The sequence below is a fragment of the Tenebrio molitor genome, chromosome 4 (genome assembly GCF_963966145.1).
Source record: "Tenebrio molitor chromosome 4, icTenMoli1.1, whole genome shotgun sequence".
Taxonomy (NCBI): Eukaryota; Metazoa; Arthropoda; class Insecta; order Coleoptera; family Tenebrionidae; genus Tenebrio; species Tenebrio molitor.
The window spans coordinates 26,426,206-26,448,390 of record NC_091049.1 but is presented as its reverse complement, the minus strand read 5'-3'; the positions used below and the strand labels follow the sequence as shown (position 1 = coordinate 26,448,390).

The 22,185-nt window shown below is 38.6% G+C and overlaps 1 protein-coding gene across 5 annotated transcripts in view; it reads left to right on the top strand.

The window, feature by feature from the left end:
- Mhcl (Myosin heavy chain-like) overlaps positions 1-22,185 on the top strand; it is a 99,531-nt gene that overhangs the window by 70,568 nt on the left and 6,778 nt on the right. For 3 of the 5 annotated variants that reach the window (XM_069043817.1, XM_069043818.1, XM_069043819.1), the window contains 2 exons: positions 11,873-12,145; positions 15,657-15,746. In XM_069043817.1, coding sequence (XP_068899918.1) covers positions 11,873-12,145; positions 15,657-15,746 — 363 coding nt within the window. Of the gene's footprint in view, positions 1-9,871; positions 10,866-11,872; positions 12,146-15,656; positions 15,747-20,240; positions 21,001-22,185 lie in introns of those variants that run through there. The other 2 variants (XM_069043821.1, XM_069043822.1) reach the window with 2 other exon arrangements.

Here is a 22,185-nt window from a genome sequence, read left to right as displayed (position 1 = left end):
CACCTCAAGAACAACGTTTGTACCAAGATATACGCACACATAATTATGTTGGCAGTTCTGGTATCAAGTTTTGTTTGTCTCAGTAACCATGGTAATTTTTAAGTAAACATGAACAGGTGAGCATCGTGCTCAGCCCAAGGCGTATACTGTAGAAACTGGAGTACAGATCTATGATAAAATCTCTCGTGAAGGGGAATAAAACTGCGGCGGAACTGTTGAGTAGTTATTCAGAATCTGTACCGTTTTGTCCTTGTGAGCGAAAATATTAAAAAAACTGCAAAGTTTGCCCAATTCACGAAACAACTGCAGAGAGAGGTTAGTAAAATTCACGGCGGTAAAATTCAGCGCAGTCATTTAGCAGATGCCAGATGGGTACCGAAAATGTTGACATTGCTTCATTAGGCACAGATAATCGAATGTTAACGGATTTTTTTTTTAACTGTGACATCGAAACCGCTGATGAAACTCGTACCAATACATTATACGAGCATGATCGCTGAATACAAACCAGAATCGATGGCCAAAGAGTGATCCCAAACAGCAGCAGGATATTGCTAATCGACTACTTACAAAAGAATTCCACAATGAGTTGCAATAAGCAGTGACAAAGGAGTGAACTTGGAAAAAGGATTGTCGCTCTTCGAGGTGGAGCTCTGGTTGCAAAGGGTGCCATGTGAGAAGCAAATTTTGAAGAAATAATTGAAAAAATACAGTTGTCAGTATTGGAAAATTATTTAATAAAGAAGAAAAAAATTCAAGTGCAAAAATTGCAGATGAAAACAAATCGCGTTGTTGTCCTGGTTTGTGAAACTAAAAAGTTTCTTGATTAGAGAAAGGTTTAAATATTCCAGTGGAATATTCTTTGTCGGTTTGCATATTTTACCAAGAAAATTCTACTTCTGGATGGAATTTTAACAATACCAAATGAAGTTGTTCTTTGTTCTCTGACTTGTAAGTGTTTTGAACAAAAAGTCGAGAAGTTTATCTTTAAATCTCCCAAGTTTTGGAATGCTTTTACACTTCCACTTTCTCCGAATTTTTGAACATTCGCCTTACGGTACACCGTCTAGAATAGAAGAACCGGGTTGGAATACAAATTGTTAAATAAAATGGAAACTTGTTTTTCTATTACAGTCAAAATCTCGTCCGTACTTTGAACAAATCACAAAAATTTAAATATTGCACAAAGACCAATTAGAATCAGTTAGAATTGCTCAATTTGGAAAGATTGATGGAGAAATGGAAGAAATATTTTTTTTTAAGGAAACTTGTATAATGGAAACAATATGTAGTGTTTACGCTCAGTGATTTGCGAGACTGACTGTTATGGAAACAACAATTTGTACAAATAATTTATTATTTTGCTACAAGGATAAGTGTAGGAAGCCAACTTATTTATCCGAACAAGCCGTAGACTGGTTTCGCCTAATACAGTGAACAGATAAGTGGAAAAACATGACAGAAGTACCAACTGTTCGGAACAAGACCGACAGAAGTATCACATTTGTTTCACAAAATGGAACAAATCTCACAATAAAAATATCAAAGCAGTTCATTATTCTTCTCTTATCGATTATAAGTTCTCGTTATTTTGTTGAATGTAATAAATATTGCAAAACTGACGATTATTGAAATAAATTAATTCGGCCTGAATACCGTGTCACCGGGTGTGTCGTAATATAAAATGTGTAAAAAGTGAGTTTGTAGCAAAATTAACAATGAGATAAAAAGTAGTACTTTCAAAGGAATGATCATTACTTGATAGAAATATCTCTACCTCCCTTGGTACGGTACCTCTTTTTTTATAATCTCCGATAATTCGAGCACTTTAGTCTTTTTAGGTCATTTGCGTTATTAACAAAAAGCATATTTTTTTATGATGTAAATATTTATTTCACAGAAATTTGACGGAAAATTTCATATAATAATAATAGTAATGTGAAAAATTAATCCTGCCTCGATGCCGTGCCTCTTTTATAATAACTAATAAGAATAATCTTTTATTGTCCAAGAGAAAACCAAGAACAGGATTCTATTTAATACACTTAAATATACAGAGTCTATAAATGAATGTGGGATCCTAGTAGGCGTTGAAAGTTTGCCGACTCTTACCAGAAATCAAATAATGTTATTATGATCTACGTTATGCAAGCTTGAACTCTGTATGTCCATTCTTCGTCTCTTTTAACACCGTTGCTGTAATAAGACATTACATAATGAACTTATTTTGTCCAAGTGTGAAGACCATTTTAGCAATTACTTCTAAAATATTTGCGAGGTTATAAAATTATGCTGATTTTCAATATAAAAACAGATAAAGACAATACCTTTGTAACACCACCGGAAATTATTTAGCTTCGAAAAAGCTTTTTTTAAAGAATAAACAGACTAAGAACGGGAGAAACAACAAAGCAGGACTTCAAAAGCGGAAATGAGGTAAAGTTGACTTTGTGTTGACAGCTTTGCGATTAGTAATTGTAGAATTTAGACCAGAACCTTCTGCGATCCTACATTCTTTTATAGACAGCCTGTAGGTACTTACATTTCCAGAACCTTCTGTGATCCTACATTCTTTTATAGACAGCTTGTACTTAAATTCACAAATTAAAAAATGATTTTATTGTTTTCAACTGTCATAAATTCTAATTTTTTTCCTTTGTAAACTGTCTCTTAACTACCCTAAAGCAAAATGAGCAGATAACGAATCGTTGCCCTAGATAACACAATCAACGTTACATTTCTGACAGGTCTTGAAAAATTTGTCAAAACTGTCAAAAGCAAATGCGAAACTATTTTTAAAAGATTTGGAAGCTTCAGGGACGTCGTTTCAAACAATAAAATTTTGTATGCAACTCGTTTCTCTCTCTCGTTTCCCTCGCTGCGCTCGTGTTTTAATCTTGTCCCTCGGGCAATTAGAAAAGCCCAATTTACACAGAAACTCGTTGCATAAATAACTATTGCTGTACTGTGAAATATCTTGATGGCTTCCAAATAATTCTTGAAGCGTTTGGAACATTTTTCTTAGTGGTTGTTTTAACATCTCTCCAAAAATTTTCTGTGGAGTTTAAATCAGGGCCTCAAGACGCAAACATCGTGACATGGTTTTGCCGCAAAGAAATGTTCCCTAAAGTGTACTCATACTCGATTCCGACACCGATGTCGTCATCGCTGATGGTCGAAAACGAAAAAATCCTGCATTGTTGTACGAAAGTGTAACACTTTTGTGATTTTCCTAGAAAACAGCGAAATAGAAACGCTGGCGACTCTATATCTGGCGAAGAAAGTTCCAACGACAATTTCTTTTTCCTTATCACAAACATTTTTATTATTTCCACCTAGTTTTTTTTGTTTTGAGAACGTCCCCGACGGAACGCCTCGCATGCAAATGTGCCGTTTTTTCAAAAAAAAAAGAACCCAAAAAAATAAATCAAGCTTGACATTGAAATGTTGCGGAGAAACTGGTTCTCATTAAATCATCTAAAAAATCGAACGTCACGTTTTCAAATTAATAACATCTCATCGCAACAAGTGTACTCCACAGTGAAAGGTCTTAACTGTAAAATAACAAAGTGGCCTTTGAAAAAATCTACCGGGGCGACCTCAAAAGTCGCCGGTGTGTCAAAATCGCGCGATTTGTCGCTGCAGAGGGCGCTAGTAGTGGTGGCGACATATTCCAAATCGTTTTGATGCCCACGCCTGATTATTCGATTTTTGGCGATTTCCACATTCCTCCAGTGTTGCACAACTGAATGTTTATCAGCACCGATGAAATCCTAATTGATGGTAATATCTCAATCGGCGAACGCGGATTTCGGCAATTAATTAGAAAACCGCTTAATTGGCGTCGAGATGTGAACGAACTCGCCCACCAAAAACTCGTTTCTTTTGTGGCGATTTTGGAAAAAGTCCAGCGTGGGTGGTCCAATTTTCGCGGCCACTTTCACCCACCAGAACACACCCATGGCCGCGGTCGTTCTTCTTTTTCTGTCGCCGTCAAAGACATGCACCGCGAAGAATCGATTCCGACGGTGGCGTTACGTCACCTGGTGCTTTTAATCGCAAGCCTGTCACGGATTGACAGATTGAACAGTTAGGGACGGTTTCCGGTGAGGCGTGGGGCCTACTTTTGCCCAATGGTGCGCATACCAGCGCACGGTTGACCCATGACCCGGCTCTTCCTGGCCGATTCGTCATGCGGCGATTTCCGCGTCCTCGATGGTCGCGCCTCGAGGAAATCGTGATTTATCGGGTGATGTAACCGGTGACGGTTTCCAAATGCCGGTTCTTGTCAAAATTCTTTTTTTGTTTGAAAAAAAAAACCGATGAGTTACGCCGAAATGTGGAAAGCGCGCGAGATGCGCCGCATTCCGAGAAGGTTTCGAAGTTCTACGAATTTTAGCTGGAGGTTTAGTAACGCGAAGAGATTCGATCGATTTTTTTCCTGGTTGGAGCGCGCTTGTTCAAAAGCGATCTATTCCGCGGCCTAGATTCCGAGATCGACGAGATTAGACGTGTCGGAAGGTACGTTTTATTGGCAACATTAAATCGTGTGTAAATATCACCTGGCAAAAAGTGGTCCCAGTAGGCGATGTTATATACGATGTGTCTACGAAATAGTAGGCGATGCCGCCAACTAGATTCAGCTTTTTTTTTTTGTAGATTGGTTGTATAAAATTTCGAGTGTTTGTTTCCTGGCGATGTTTTCAACCGTGAGAATAAAAAATATACTCACGTTGAGAAGAAAACCGGAATAGCAAAGCTTGTGGTTTATATGTACTGGTTTTTTGACAGAATGACAGCGCAAAAGTTAGGTTAACTTTTCAGTTTTGATTCTGGATTAACCAAAGTATGTAGTACCAAGTGTTACGCATATTAATAAATAACATAAATGTTCGTGATTTTTTTTGTTAGGTTGGCGACATATTTGCAATTTTAAAGTTTTAACGATTTATTTTCGAAGCTGATTGCTAAAGTAATTCCTAACCTAGAAAACGAATCACGAAATGACAGAGGATAACGAGACTTACCAATTGCTCAGGGATGCCAACTCACTGAACTTGCTTCAATTATTTATGGTCACTCTTTGTTAAACGTGATTCGTGTTAACTAGGATGTTTTGACAGGTTTTTGGCAGTTTACATGTTGAATATATCGGGTGTTCATTTAAATTTCCTGTCAAAGTTGTCATGGAAGAGTCGATTTTGAACGCACCACTCGTATAAAAACTCAAACAACGCAAAAACTGAGCTGATGCGTTCACAATCGCCTCTTCAACGCCAACTTTGACTGGCAATTTAAATGAACACCCGATATTTCTCAAACATCAGTCAGGTACTTTGGTTCTTGTAACATCGTAAAGAACCAATTTCTAAGCTACCAAACAGTGTTTCTTTTTTCATTCCAAGTAGAAGAAACTTTCATTCGATTTTTATCTTTCTCATGAATAATAATTTGAGGTGTGGTACCTGTTATAAATAGTCCAAAAACGCAGTTTTCAACTACGTCACAATTTTTCTCCTTTTTGACATTTAAAACGTTATAGCTCGTTCGTTGATATCTAGAGAAGATGAAACTTTCATCATCGGAAGACCTTCTTTCTCCGAACGATTTGAGGTGTGGTACTTTGATACCTATTAGAAGTTAAATTTTCTTCCTTCTGAATAATTCGTGCTTTGGTACTTTAATCCTTGCAACACCAAACCGATAAAACAAAACTGTAAAGTTCACACTCTTTTCTTTTTTCTTTTGATATTTAAAGTATTATGTTACGAAACTTTCGTTATAAAATTTCCCTTTTTCTTAATATTTCCAGCTTGTGGTAACTGTGATACTTACAATAGCATATCCTAGAAACGTAGATGTAAAGTACATCGCAATTTTTCTTTTTTATGCGTTTTTACTGATAGTCCTAAGAAGAACTTTCATCATCGGATCCTTCTTTCCGGTACTTGGGTACTTGTAAAGCATAGCCTAGAGACCAAGCTGAACCAATGTGATCTTTTTTTTTTTTGATGTTAATGTTTGAAGCCTTTATTAATGGTCCTAAGATACAACATTCATTGTTAAATTTTCTTCTTCTGAATCATTCGAGCTGTGGTACTTTAGTGCGGAAACCAAACCTTGAACTATCCAACAGTTTTTCTTTTATACAGGGTGTTTTTGAAATGCGTGCACAAATTTTAACCACGAGCTACTGGCTTCATGTAGAACTCGGAAAAAATATCTAAAAAATTCTGTCAAAAAATAAAATGACATTTATTTTTTGACCTACAATTTTTTTAATTGCTTTTAGTGTTCTACGTTGTCAATCAACCTCGTAGGTAAAATTTCGGCTCATTTTAAAAATACACCCTGTATATCATATTTTATAAAACGTACACCAATGCGGTTTCCTTGTTTTAAAGCATATTTCTTATAGGTTACTTCGCATTGGCGTACATTTTATAAAACATGATATATAGGGTGTATTTTAAAAATGTGCTGAAATTTTACCTACGAGGTTGTAGCACAAGTAGAAAACTAAAAGCAATTTAAAAAATTTGTAGCTCAAAAAATAAATGTCATTTTATTTTTTGACATATTTTTGAAATTTTTTTCCGAGGTCTACATGAAGCCAGTAGCTCGTGATTAAAATTTGTGCACGCATTTCAAAAACACCCTGTATTTAAAGTACTAAAGATGATTTTTTCTCATTAGATTTCCTTAACTCTCCTGAGTATTTGGAGCCTTAGTAGTACTTGTAATAGAATTACCTAAACACGTAACTATAAACTACGTCATGTTTTTTAAACTGTGGTACTTTAGAGTACTTACAGTAGCACAGCCCACAATCCAAGCTTTTAGCTACATCACAAGATACACTGGCGGCCATTAATTTGGAAACACCGGCCTAATCTAGTTTACTGGATATTTCTAATATTTGATAGTGTAAGCGTTATGTCATGAACTCATGTCACCCATGCCATCGTTGAGCGCATTCAGTAGACTGTCGCTGCCGAAATTGATATGTCAATAAGATTGTCAAAGTGACAAACAATTTACAATAGAAAAATCTTGGTGTTTCCAAATTAATGGCCGCCACTGTACATTTATTAACATTTCTAAGTAGATCAAACTTTGATTGTTAACATTTTCTTCCTTCTGGTACTTTTTGGTACTTTAAAGCATATCCTAGAAACCAAGCTGAGTTAACGTGATTTCTTTTTTCATCTGAATGCTCGAAGTTTTACACTACATTTATGTCTTAAGATATAACTTTCATTGGTAAATTTCTTTCTTTCTCTTAAATAATTCTAGCATTGGTACTTGAAACCGAGCTTTAAACTATGTGGGACTATTTGATATTTGAAGTGATTTTTTTTTGCTTTCGTGTGGATAATATAATGTATAATATTTCTGGAAGCAAAAACTTTTATCATTAGATTTTCTTCTTTCCGGGATTGTGGTACTTGTAAAGCATAGCCTAGAACCAGCATAATTTATTTTTTGATGTTGATATTGCGTTTAATAATGGTTCTAAACTGCAGTTTTCATTGTTAGATTTCTTTCTCCGGTCTAATTTGGGCTGTGGTACTTTGGTACTTGAAACCAAGCAGTAAACCATATAGCAATTTTTTTTTTTTAAATTAATGTTATATTGACATTGTAAATAGTCCTAAGGAGATAAAACTGGTTTTCTTTAATTTTTTTTTTCTTTCTCCTGAGTATTTGGAGCTCTGGAACCTCAGTACTTGCAATATAATTGCCTAAACTCAGAGTTGTAACCCGCTTCAATATTTTTTTGATGTCTAAAAATTTGTAACTCCACTAAAACCCACCTTGTTTATGCATTTATTCATGGTTCTACGGAGATGAAACTTCATCGTTAGATTTCTTTCTTTACGGTACTTTGGTACTTAGCTATAAAACAAAAACCTTAGAAACCAAGCTGAACCAGCAGGATTTCTTTTTTGACGTTGATATTTGAATAATTGTTACATTGCGTTGATTAATACTCCTAACATGCAACTTTCATTGTTCCATTTCCTTCTTTCTTCTAAATAATTCTAGATGTGGTACTTAATTACTGACGTCAAAATTTAAACTAAGTATAGACCATTTTTTCTTTTTTCTTGATATTTAAATATCCTAAGTAATTTGGGGAACTTTAGCACTGCCCATAATACCGGGTGACTTTTTTAATGATCGAGACAAATTTAGTGGGTTGGCACTCCCGAATAATTGGCACGCCTAGTCATTTGTCAAAGAGTTGTCAGTTGATTCGCTTTCTAGGTTAAGATTCTAGAAATAAATAATGACAATCTGATTTATTTTGACTTGTCATATTTGAATCTGATAGTCAAGTGTATCAACATGAAATCGTCAATGTGTCGCCAACCGAACAAAAATTAAAAATCGCCCGGTATTGTGGTACAGGTATGGCCACGGAATTTCGTCAGTTATTTTACATTCAAAATTTTTGTGACAGAAATTCTGTCATGCACAATAAAAATCAAAATGCCACCAGTATCGATTTTGATTGACAAATTGACATCCATGTCAAAAATTACAATGTGGGGTTAGAAATATCTAAAACCTGTTTTACAGATAATGTCAAAGGAATGACAACGACTGACGAAATTCCGTGGCCGTGACTGTACTACAGCCTACAAACTTATCACAACTTATCCTTTTAATGCGTTTATTGATCAGAACAAACAGAATTTGGGGTGATTTAAACGCTGCAACATTTTATTTTATTGCTGAAAAGAGAGTTGAAAAATCGCCCAGCATGACATTACCTCTAATTGACTAATTAGCAATTTGTCACGTGATACCCTTTATTGGGGCATTAAAAAAGAGAATTAAGATGAAAGAGAGAATGTTTCGTCAAAAAGAAAAGCTGAAGTAATTTCCGGTCAATCGAAAGCGATAGGATATTTTAATTAAAACGATTGGATACATTACGCCACATCCTTCAATTCATCTCGTTAAAAAAACGAACGGATTGACACAGATTCAGTCAAATCGAGTTTTGTGCATTGTGCAGGAGAAGTATTTTCCAAAAATGTCTCTCCAAGTGTTGAACCTCTAGTCTGGGTTGAAAATCAAATTATCATATTTTTTGCGAAACACATTTCAATCAGGTTTAGTTTTATGAAGATGTTATTTTGGATTGGACACGACTCCCGATTAATAACTTCGCATAAATTTTTCGGTCCCAATTTATTTAAATTTGGAAAGTATGCAAATCCCAGGCGATAAATTAAACGAGTGCATAAATTAAGCAGAAATATAACACTGGCGCCGTTAATTATCATCTTGGTTATGTAAATAGCGCTAATAATAGACTGTTGTTTTTTATATAACACGACGATTTGAAGAATCGGATTTGATGGAAATTTTTGCGAGCGGATGTGTGAATTTTTCACGTGAAAGTGGCATCCACCTCGCATCTAATTGTGTTCTGGAAGAGTTTTAAAAATAAACGGAAGCGGGTTAACGGCCTCGCCGGACAAGACCTGAAGAAGCAGCGATAGTTATTTACTCGAGACAAATTCGTGTGAAGAGAAATTGATCAATTATAGTAGAAGAGGTGCAGACGTTCGGATTGGTGTTTTTTGGAAAAAAGAGCGCGACCGGTTTTTCCCCCGACGTAAGCGGGTCACCGTCTCGATCCCCCTGATCGGTCGCGTCCCGATTCCACCACGAGAGATCAATCGGACCAGTTCTGGGCGATAAAGTGGCCGTTGACCCCGCAACAGGTTCATCTCGATTTGCATCGGTAAAAATCGAAAAGTACCGCTAACACACCTTTCTAATCGCGCGTCGGGGCCGTCGAGACGCCACCTGTTTCCGACCGGACCGGTCTTCGGCGGCCATCACCATCAGTCGTGGCGCGACCGCCACAGCGAACGTGCGCGCGTGAACATGAACTGACGATGTCGACCAAGTGCAGAACTGTGAGTGGCGCGAAGAAGTGGCCGAAGAAGAGCGACCACACCTACGAGAACCTCGCCTACAAGAAGAAGGACGGCGAGAACAAGCTGAAGATCGTGATCGACAACTTCGACAGGATCCTGGACGAGTACAAGGCGCCCACCAGGATACCCAAGCTGCAGAAGGCGAAGACTTGCAGCATCATCGAGTCGAAATGCATCCTGAAGAAGAGCCTGTCGCAGCCGGTGCCTCAGCCGGACAAGGGCGAGAGGAGGCTCCAGGCGAAGACGAAGAGTCTGGCGGAGATCCCGCAGGAGCAGCCCCGGCAGGTCGCCTCGTCCAAGGTGAAGGAGGCGGTGCACAGGATCAACCTGTTGAACAAGGCGAAGAGCACCCACGACGTGAGCGTCCAGGAGGCGAAGAAAGTCAGTAAGATCCCGATCAAGACTCCCTCGTTGAGGAAGACGTTCCCGAGCACTCCCTCCGGTCTGAACTGTTTAGACCGATGCAGCGGCAGCGCTCGCAAGAACGCTCAACTGTCCCTGGCCCCGGTCCACAAGAGAGACTTCGTCGCCGGCAAACCCCCCAAAGACAAGACCGTCAAAGAAGTCGTCCACAAGCTCGAAGCCAACAAGTCGAGAGGCACCTACAGGAAGACCACCAAGGGCCCCGCCGACGTCAAACTCGACCTAAAAGTGGCCCAGGAGTTCGTCGAGTGCCTCAAGACGACCACCTGCCAGAACTACTACCTCGACCCGAAGGACTTCGTCTCGTCGGAGGGCGTGCTGCCGTACCTCGAGAAGGGCCAGATCGGGAGGGCGGATGTCAGAGACGGCAAGACCAAGAGCTACGAAAAATTGAACTACAGTTCCGACGACAATTCGGACGATTCGGGCAACATCTCGAACGAGATCGAGCTGGACTGCGACGACGCCGCCTCCGAGAAGGTATTTTGTAATGATCGCGTCGAATCTCGCTCGTGTCCGACGACCCGATTTCGACGATCAATTGCGTCTTTTTAATTGCGGATAATTGGGAATCGTTTTGTTGATTGGCCCCGATACGTGTTTTGGTCGTTGCCGCTTTTTTGTTTCGAGGCAATTAAAAGCGATTTGACGTTTCTAGGGTAATTAATCGGAACAGGTTGTGCCAACGTAAACGTGAAGCGGGATTTGCGCGCCAGGGGGCACAGAAGAGGCTTTGCGCCCGTAAAGGTTTGCAAAGTTGATTTGGGTTCGGAGATGTTTTGGTCTCGCTGTTTTAAGTTTCTCCGGAAGTAACTTGCAAATTAAATTGAAGTGAGACAAAGTAAGGTGACAAAAAACGGTTCTTTCCTTATTTTTATAAAAATAATAAATAATGTATAAAATTGAGCTTTCAAGGAAACTGTTGTTACTTCATAAAAATATCCGTAATGATAAATGAATCCGGCCTCGATGCTGTGTCCCTTTTTCTACTGATAATAAATAAATCTAAAGTGAAGTCAATTTGATCTGAATTTGAAGAAAACCAATGGAATTACAACAATCTTCGTGACGTTTATAAGATTTAGTACTTCTGTTGGCAACAGTGTCAGTAATACACTGGACTCGATGCCGCCGTTGCCAACCTCAAATGTGACTAATATAACAAATGACAGTCGCGACTGTAACAGTTGGCGGTGCCACAAAAAATCATAGTAAACACAAAACTTGTCTATAACTGAATTTTTTTTGCCCTGGACTCTCCATTAAGCGAAAATCAAAAATAAACAAGCGCTTTGTAAACAAGAAAGTTCCGAAACAATTGCCAATTCGATTACGACATCGCGCAAAGTATAGAATTACAGGCGACGTCCCTGGAACGTCCCGCTAAAAATCCAAAATAACCCGCTTGGCAACGTTGATGGAACGGATTGTTGTAGCGTTAAGAGTCGAAAAACAAATTTCTGAAATGCCTCCTCCCTTCCTTGCAGATATTTTTCCGTAATGGGGTGTTGTCGCAACTCGAATCCCAGAGGGACGAGCGTCTCGCCGGCATGGTCGTCAACCTGCAGGCCCATTGCAGGGGGTACCTCGCCCGTCGCCGCCTCGCCCAACGCAAACTCCAAGATCTCGCCGTCCGCTGCATCCAGAGGAACGTCAGGAAGTTCCTCATGGTACGGGATTGGCCGTGGTGGCGGCTCCTCGTCAGGGTGACGCCGCTCCTCAACGTTCACCGCACCGAAGAGGAGCTCAGGATGAAAACGGTAATTGTCACAAGATACATCTGTCATTTTTGACACCAAAAACACCACAGGAAATGAGGTTAAGTGCCTGGTTTACTCCCAGCGGGGCGAAAGTGTTTATTGAATTAGAGATAATCGTACTAATGGGACGTAATCGTTATTTTGAGGTTAGGAAATAGGAAATGCGTTTAATTGTCGCACGGGAGGGGTGCCAACACGACAACAACAAAAATCACGTCGCGGAGCGACATTATTTTAATTGTTGCACATTAATACCATGCAAAACTAAATAAATCACTCAATAATGAAGCGAAACAGACATTATAGATAACTCGTGGGGTCGTGGGGCACTGATTTTGACAATTGTCATAATAGAAGTGAGGTTATGTTACTTCTTCCTTCTAACGGCGACCGCAGCTGACGGTGTGACAAATTGAAATTTAACACAACAATTATTAGCAAAGCTGTAAATAATCCAGCTTGGCAGCACATGAGTGTGAATATTTTTTACGATCCACCTGTACGAGAGACGTAATTGATGTCCCCTTTCAGAGTGCAACGGTGACGTAGCTTTGATAAATCGTAATTAAAATCGATTGCTGTTTCAATCTAAAATTGCAAAAATTGCCTAAAACTAATTGAGGAAATATAACGGAGTGACCGCTTTGACATTTGATTAATTGAAGAATTACACTGACTAATACATACTGGGAACAGGTGTGAGTGGATGCGTTTGACAGTTAATCAAGTGAACACTTCACATTATCGAACGTTGATCGACAAAACAGGCAAAAACTGTGCTCCTTGTGTGTCGTCGGAAAATTTTCCAACAGCAAAAACAAGACCGGTAAAGGTAAAGAGCGTTCAAAAAATTGTGGTCACGTGGAGTGGTACTTGCTGTTGTTTTTTCGTTTGTTGGGTCGCGAGCTTTAAGGCGTAGACGTCAGTGGACAAGAATCGGTGTGGATTATTTATTTTGCAAAAAGAAAACAGTTCATGAGAGTGTTTCTTGTTTTCTTGGTGCCACACAATGGTTGTTGTTGTTGTTTTTGTGTCAAAGTATTGACTGAATTTACGATGAAAGTGAGGTTACCTCAGAGCGTACTAACTGAAAAGGTGACAGGCGTCTGTCAAAGAGATTTCTTGACCAAGTATTTTTTGAACGCTCGTTAGATTTCTGTAACAAGTGTTAGAATCGTATTAATCTGTAAAGGACCTGGGGCGGAGCTTAGCTTGCGCGGCCTTTAACACGTCAGTGGCGTAGGGAAAATGAGAATCGCTGGGAACCACGACAGTGGCGCATCATGTAATGGGAAATTTTCACCGTAGAATAAAACGTTTGAGCAGTTTGTGATATAATCAATAATAATGAATAGGGGATTTTTGTCAGATTTGAGGGCGAAGTCTAGCATTATTATTTTATAATTCTAATATAATACCTAATTTATGCATGCAGAATTGTGAATAAAAGTATTAAACGTAAAATCAACTTTTTATTAAATTATATAACTCCTGATTTTTTCTAACACAGAACTCACTCTGATTCGTGTTTTATAAATGCGATAACGTTGGCGAAAATTTCGCAAGCTCGACTATGTAAAGTTTTCCCATGCTGGCCAAAAGTTTGATGCGAAGCCATTCCAATCAACTGCTTAAAAAAATCTACAAAATTCTAGTGGTGTTAGTTAAGTTTTCATTTCATTTCATTTACAAGTCAATTGTTATTGAAAGTGAGGTTATAAAATTAATTTTCCTATTATTTTTTTGTACTTACGAAAACACTGTAAAGTTATCTTCAGTTGTGTCGAGAAGGCAGATTTGAAATCTTGGGTGAATTTGGTAAGCGTATAAAGCAAAATCATAAATAAAGTTGCACTATATGAACATGTAAACAACTATCTGACAAATCTCCCCTATTTTCCGGCGAATGGACTCGACCACACAAACTGGTTTTGCGCGCAGATCACGTGACCGTCCCTTTACACTTTATTACAAGTCTATGACATATTCAAATTCGCATTACATATTATTCTGTCATAGCACATTTACCGTGTACCATATTTGTTCTCTACTGTTTCCACACAACTACCATGGATTACTCATCGGCTAAGACCATTGTAGTAATGGAGGTTGACCATATTTTCGGTTGTGGACGCACTCACATGAATAAGAATTTTTTATTACCTAACCGTAACTCGAAAAGTACACATTTAGAACATATTAAAATACCGTCCATTGTAAAAACGTTTTAGATGCGGATTGTCAAACTCAAGGTCGCTTATGATTGAACTACCTACGTTAATGAAAAATCTGTCATAAACTTATAAGCGCGCCTAGTTACTTTTGCTGGTAGTGCCAACTTAACGACAAGTCCCCAATCCACATCTATAACGTTAGGACTATACACGTGGTACAAGATAAGAGAGAAATTTAGCGTTCGGTTATTACATTTTCCGCTAATCATTTCGCTTTTACTTTCAGATAAAGTGACAGAAAATTATTGCAATTAACAAGTCATACTTTCGGTAACATCTTTCAGAATGTAAAGTGGAAAAGGAGTTTTTAATGCATCGTAAATGTTGTCAAAAGTGAAAATGCGTTTTGAGGAAATATCAAAGTCAACAAAACTTTTATGGCGTTAAGTGATGATAATGAAGCTTCTAATGAAGTCGTTGCGGTTTGTTCATGATCACCCGGTATATTGGGATAATTGAAAGAGTACACAACGTAACGGGTGACTATTAAAATTTTCACTTAGGGTTGGCTATGGATCATTCTTTGTTTTCCGTTGCACCTTAGACACTGACAAGTTTGACATTTCAATAAATGTTTTTTCTCTTAATTTGGTTATGTTTCAATTGTACTGACTGACATTTGTCGTTCGTTCTTGCGTGTGTCTAAAGTAACAGAAAAAATAACAACTCGTTCAAAGCCAACTCCAAGTGAAAATTTTAATAGTCACCCGTTATTTTATGTTGGAGCGTTTTAGAATGTAATTTGACAGCAAATCAATTAAACATGTCAAAAAATTACAGGTTTAAATTTCGCGTAAATATTTAATTGCTGCGTGAAATTTTATCGATACAAATGTACAAGTCATTGTAGTCACAATAGAGCTGTAATCACTTTTGACAGTTACGGCAGCGTTTCCAAAACGTGAATTCGGTGCAATTCAATCTGTCAGTTATCAATCGCTCAAATGTCAAAAGTGAGTGTCGTTGTTGGTCCATCTGTTGCATCGATCGGGTCTCAATCATGCCGCTTTCGATCGAAAAGGTAGAAAGTCTTTCGTAATCTGAAGACTGAAGTGGAAGTGCAGTTTTTGACGGTGAACCTGCAACGCTCCACAAAACGGAATCGTTTCCGCCAGATTTAATAACCCACGAGCACAATGACACGCTTTCTACATTTCCTACACGATAATGGGATGTAACTGGGGAGGGTCAGGGTCACGCCAGCCCTGACCTGTCCAATTAAAAATCCTTCGCCAAAAAAAAAATGTGTGTTGATCGATGGTCGTTGTGTGTTCCAGGACGAACTCGAGGCCCTCAAGACCAAGCTGGACAAGCTGGAAACGGAGAGGACCAGTCTGAAGCACGAGAACGACAAGCTGGAAGCCAAGGTGAGCACCGCGAAGAGACGAAAAGTCTCCGGTTCAACGACCTTGACGTTTGATTTGGCAATGGCGCCAAGTTTTTCAGGGCTCTCGCCCAAAAACGTTTCGGTTGCAGTTGCAAGACGATCATTCAGCGTCGTTGGCGCCCGATTAAAAAATCTACAACACAAAAAAATCCAAGCGCTCTGGCAGAGGGCCAGCGTCGGGTATAATTCGAGAGAGAGAGAGGGATCGGTTTTTTGGGGCCCCGGTGTATAGAGGGCGGAAGCGGAATCGTGTACGTGCGTCCCCATTGTTCCAATCGGTGTGCGATGGAATGTCGATGATCGATGCGCACGGGACACTTTGCCAAAAGAAAATTCGAGAGGGCCTTGGATTTGGAAAAAAACAACTAATTCACCAACACTTGTTTGGTAATTTCATCCGAATTTTGTGGCGCGCGTTTGGCAACAGTGCCAGGTTTAATTGGGGTTTTTCGGTCTGGTGGCGTTTCAGTAACGGGTCCGGGGAAAATTCGGTTCTTGAGTCGTGGATCATTTTGGACCCTTTACCGACTACTCAAGGGTTTGGGTCTTTTTGGACCCTTACTGGGCGACTAGAAATTCTCGATGAATCGTGGTTTCGATGAGAAGAACTCTGTTGTAGGTTAAGAAACCGGTGAGGAACAATGAAATGAGATTAGGACAAGCATCGTCTTCTATTTATAAGCACCTTTTCTTTGTGGAACACGGTTTAGACGTGACGATGTTAGTGGCGTTGATTTAATTAGTTAATAAAAATTGAAACGTGCAAATTATTTACATTCGAATTTAAAAGAGCCGATGACCTTTACCTCTTTAAAGTTTGGAGATGTTTCATTTGGACGTTTTGTCTAAATTTTTCATAAAACACAGCCGAAGAAATTACGTTTGTTGTAAATTCTCACAACATGATTTTTTTTACCAGGCTTTCAGATTGACGCATTGTTTTTCTTGGCGTGATCTTTATCTGGACGTCATGAAAAATTGTTGCGTGCAACGAATTTCCTGTGGAGATTTTTCTGAAAGAAACCTGTTCCGTTACAAGCTTGTTCCATTGAGACTTTGCTGGTCTGTTGTAAATGCAATTACTTAGTAGCATTAAGTTGGTAATTAAATTTAAATTAAGCAATTAGATGACGAAATGAAAAATCTTTTTGTTTTTCGAATTGTGGTAAGCAACATTTTGTGTCGCCAAAGATTAAGAGGGTTTCATGTGTGACCTTAGCAAGTTCACTGTTAAAAAATTAATGCGAAACAGAGGTGGAACGAGATGGTCTCCAGATGAGGAAATGACAACATTTTTGTACTTCTGTTATTCTAGTTGGATATTTGGCCATGTTCTCTTTACATTTAAATCTTATAGATTGAATTTTTTTGGCTACAATTTCTAAAATGCTAAATAATTCGATCAGTGAAGTCACGCAAAGTCGTGTCCGGTTACTGTTTGGATGGGTGACCGCCAGAGAAAAACCTCGTTGCGTTGTAACTTGGATACTTATTTAATTTCCTTATTGTCTGTAAACCGTTATGTCATAATGCAAAAGAAACAATAACGTAAGTAGCGTTGTCAAAAGAATTATAATTACTTTCATAGAAGTGTTCGTAATGATAAATAAATTTGGCCTCGATGCCGCGCCCCCATTTTAATTTTTGCAACAAAACGATTTGTACCCTCTGCGTTACATCTCGCGACTTACTCAATCAAATAAGCAAAAGTCATTCAACCAAGTTTTCTGTTTTGATCAAGAGATCGTTCACTTTCCTTTTTATTCTTCAAAACAATAATATCTTCTCTTCACACCTACACTCTTAACACCTTTTACGAGTCAACGATCTTGCATTTCAACGGTAGGAATGTGCATTGTATGTGTTTTTTCTGTTTTTTTTTTGTAAATAACTTGTGCAAATACAAATTAAAGAGTTAACAAAAATACTGTCGCGAGCCGGACAAATTCATGTGGTGGCTTGGCTTTTGTCCACCCACAATTCAGAACTGATAGCCATCCGGCGGCAGATTTACGTTTACTTCATGCTGAGGGTTAGCGCTGCCATCAGAATACCCGATCTGAATCCAATCGTGTCAGTGTGGTGCAGCAGATATTTTGATGGAAACGAAAAAAAATTAGTGAATTTTTAACATTTCTGGCATTACCAATAAATCAACACTTCCAAGTGATTTTAAAAATATTTGTCTCTCACGGACATTGATATGTTTTTATGCAACAGATACACATCACAATCTTTACTGAATTCTATCCAATTAGTTTTAATTAATTTTCAAAATGTGTTTAGATCGCCGAACGAATGAAAATAAAATTGCATTGGATGTTGCTTTTGAGCGGTTAATATTTAATGGTGTGTTATTTCAGTCGATCCCTAATCGCTGTGTTATTTATGCGTGTCTATAAATATGAAAATATTTTAAATTTTCATATTTTTTTAACGATTTTTACGAAATACACTGACATTATTCAAACATTCTTTGTTGTGGTTAATAAAATATTTATGCGACCAACGTGAGATCTATTTCTTTTTTATATCTTGAATTTCTTCAAAAGTATAATTTTTTAAATGTCAGATTCTTGATGAGTTTATAATGAACCTAGTTTCCGTAAGTTTTGAACAGAAAGGTCTGAAATGTTTGGGTAATAAGTAAATGCAAATCCGAGCTATTATTTTTTAATAAATTAGGCAATTAATTTCCCTCAAAAAATTATTAATATAACTTATTACTATTATTTTGAAAAAATAACCCAAGTAAGTTTATTCTTCATAATATTAATAAGACTTATATCTGTCACAATCCTCGAGATTGTCTGCCTGGGCCGCAAGCGGCCTCGGCGACAATTTTTCTCTCGGTACGTTAAAGAATGATTTCGCGGCCTTGTTATACAAATAACTATTAATAACAAGTAAACAAGGTACAAGTAAATTACGGATACGAGTTTTCGAAAACTCATTTTTTTTGGTATTTTTTAAATCTCAGAACGAGTGACGTGGTCGATAAATCGTGTTGTTTCGTTGTTTTGAATTTTTTTTTGAATCGGACAAATGTGTCAGTTGTGTTTCAGTAAACCACAAATCAACCAAAAATAAACCAAATCCTTGACATCTAGTTCCTAAATTATACAGGGTCAGTATAAATGATTGTACCATCGTAGTTGGCGTTGAAAACAAATTGTGGATCAGTCGCCAGACTCGCAGCGTTATAGATACAATACAAACTATTAGACAGATTTCCACTACCGCCAGCAGCGCTACCTATCGGCGATACTAGTCTCACTCATGTTATGAAGCTTGCGGCACATCAACAAAGCCACCAACGCCTACTACGATGCCATTTATTATGACCCTGTATTTTTATTGGTTGATTTGGTAATTAATAATGAAGCGACGTGACGCCAGGTTTTTTTTTTGAGTTATACTTGTCCATCCTGTTTTCTGATTTTTCAAGTTAAAGACAATAATCATATTCAGATGAGATACATACAGTGCATTTTTTTTAACTGTTGCCATAGGGAATTGCATGGTAAAACTTATACCCCCTGTTAACTTTTGTTCTGATGAAAATATTCAAACCATTTTTGGAACAAAGTTGGAAGATTTTTTAAACTATCGGATAGATTACAATTCAACATCCTAAACTGTCGAAAAAGTTGTGAAAAAAATATTTGTACCACGCCCGAATAATAGTACAGTTGGCTTCAAAAAAAAAACGGGAAATGAAATTTGACCTAATGTGAATTGGAAATTTAATTTGTCATTTTATGTCAATTTGTGCCTGTTTGACAGTGGTATTTCTGATACATAAGTGTCGCACTGTAATGGAATTTGGTCAGGTGCTGGTTGAGTTGAGCCGACAGGGACGCTATTCTGGCGGCCGCTCGACGTAGTATTATTCCGGCGCGCTTTAAAACTTTTTTTCACAACTTTTTCAACAGTTTGGGATATTGAATTGTAAACTATCCGATAGTTTAAAAAATCTTCCAACTTTGTTCCAAAAATGGTTTGAATATTTTCATCAGAACAAAAGTTAACAGGGGGTGAAAGTTTTACCATGCAATTCCCTATGGCAACAGTTAAAAAAAATGCACTGTATAATTCTCTACAGAAATTTGAAAATCGTGTGTTCATCAGGTTTGGGGATATTTAAAGAAACCACAATAATTTGTTCCCATTCTGAGAATGTTTTTTAATAGACAGTTGAAGCTGGAGCCGGCGAGCGTAATTACGGAACACTTGTAAGCGTTCTTTGATCACGTGATCTGGTCCACCCCTGCGGTATTCCGGTTGCGCAAAACACGGAAACCACCTCGTTTCTTCACGTCAACACGTGCACTTTTAAAAATTTTACAACTCGCATCGAGGAGAATGAATCGCTCTAATTTTAACCACCTCACAGCTTCGGACGCCAGCCGTCCGTCGTTATTTTAAAATCACGCACACGACAATTCGCCAGTAGCGTTCCGCTCCTCGCCGCGTCCACGTTCTACAAGTTTTCCAAAAAAAAATTTAAAAAAAAATAAAAAAAAAGCAAACGCAAGATGCCGCTGTCACCCTCGAACTTCTCCACGTCCTCGTTCTTCCGCTCGTCCAGCTGCGGCAGCGACGCCTCCTTCCCGCTGAGCTCGTCGTCGAGCCTGGCGGGGCTGCCGCCCCCGGCGCCCCACCGCAGGTACACCCCCGTGCGACGCGGCCTCGGCGAGCCGTCGCTCATGTTCCAGGCGCGCCCCCTCAAGAACCTATCGGTGGTGTCGCGTTCACCGTCGCCGTGTTCGAGCGCGAGCGGCAGGGCGAGCCTGCCCCGCAGGGTGTTCCCCCAGGTGGGGGCGAGCGTGGGGGCGGGCGAGGTGAATGGGAAGGAGGACTCGCCGGTGGTGTTCGACGCGAACTTGACGTTCGTGCTGGGGTGCAAGGGGAGGATGCGGCAGAACGTGAAGCCGGTGCCGGCGCACATGGACACGAAGACGGCCTCCAACGTGCTCACCAACAAGATTGCCGACTTTTTGAGGAAGACGGACCACGTGATGGATGAGTGGAAGAGGTTCGGACACAGGGACGACGAGTACGATATGAGGAGGTTGAGGGAGCAGAGGGCGGGGAGGTCGAGGAGCGCAACCAATATCTTGATCAAGGGGTTCCAGCTGTTCAGCAGGTCGAGCAGTTGTAGTCGGTCGTCGGTGGCGAGGGATTTTTCGAATTTCTCCAATGGGGATTGCACAGAGGCAGAAGCAGACGAGGTATTATCAGTGAGAAGTGTGCCGGGTCTAAAAATTTTTGGATTTTTTTTTTGGGGGGGAACGATTTTATTTCTAAAATTAACAATTCATCATACGAATCAATCGCGGTCGTGTTTTGTTAAATTGGTCATTTTTGGAATATGTATATATTTTTTTTATTTAACTGAAAATTTGAATTTCTTTTGGAACATGTACAGTTGTTTGCAAAAAAAACCGGAACTGTCAGAATAAAATTGACACATTTTTACAATTTTTTCATAATGTGAAACCTTCTTACGAGATAGGTTAGAATTAACGTCAAAATTCAATGACAGTTTTTAAAATTATTTAATAGGTATTGTCAAGAAGATAAATTAATTGAGAAATGAACAAAATCAAATTTGTATTAGGAAAATTTTCGTTTCCCGTTTTTTTTTTCCAACCAACTGTACCCTGTTGTACAAAGGGTGTTAGGCAATCAGTCTAATTGGTTTTGAGTCAGTTAGGTATGCCGGATTTTTTCATTTAAATTTATCGTTAAAATTGGCGCTGAAGAGTCGATTGTGAACGCACCAGGGATTACAGATCACGGATCACTCGATACTTTCCGACGTCAACAAACAAAGAATTTTTCCACAGAAGGTCGTTTTTATTGACAAATTAAACGGTTGACTAACCGAGGAAATACAATTTAGGAATGATAAATTGCGAGAGAGTGATTTATAATAACAATTTTATGCTGCTATGTCATTATAGGAACAAATTTTATCTTTACGAAAATAATATTTTTTTTATAATAACTGCCATTTTAACACAAACAGGAAAGACAATCTAATACTTCAAGAATAAGCTGTTCTTAAAGATTCGTAAAATAATAATCTAGTCAAGTGTTGACAATTTTTTTTTTGAGATTTAAAATTTTTGAAAATTGAAACAGTCGATTACATCATTTTTGGTTATTAATAGAAACACTACACTTACATTCTTAATGTACGATATCGACGACAAAATGTAAACAGTCTTCTTTTGTTTTCGATTAAATTTCTTTTTTTAGTACAATTGAAACAGTCAGTGAAAATTACGGAGTGAGATATCCAACAAACTTCAACTATAATATAACTTCAACATCTAAAATTAATTAATGTTTTTTAAGACTTTGCCCAACAAACGAACACGAAAACGTTATTCAATTTTCGTGCGCTGTCA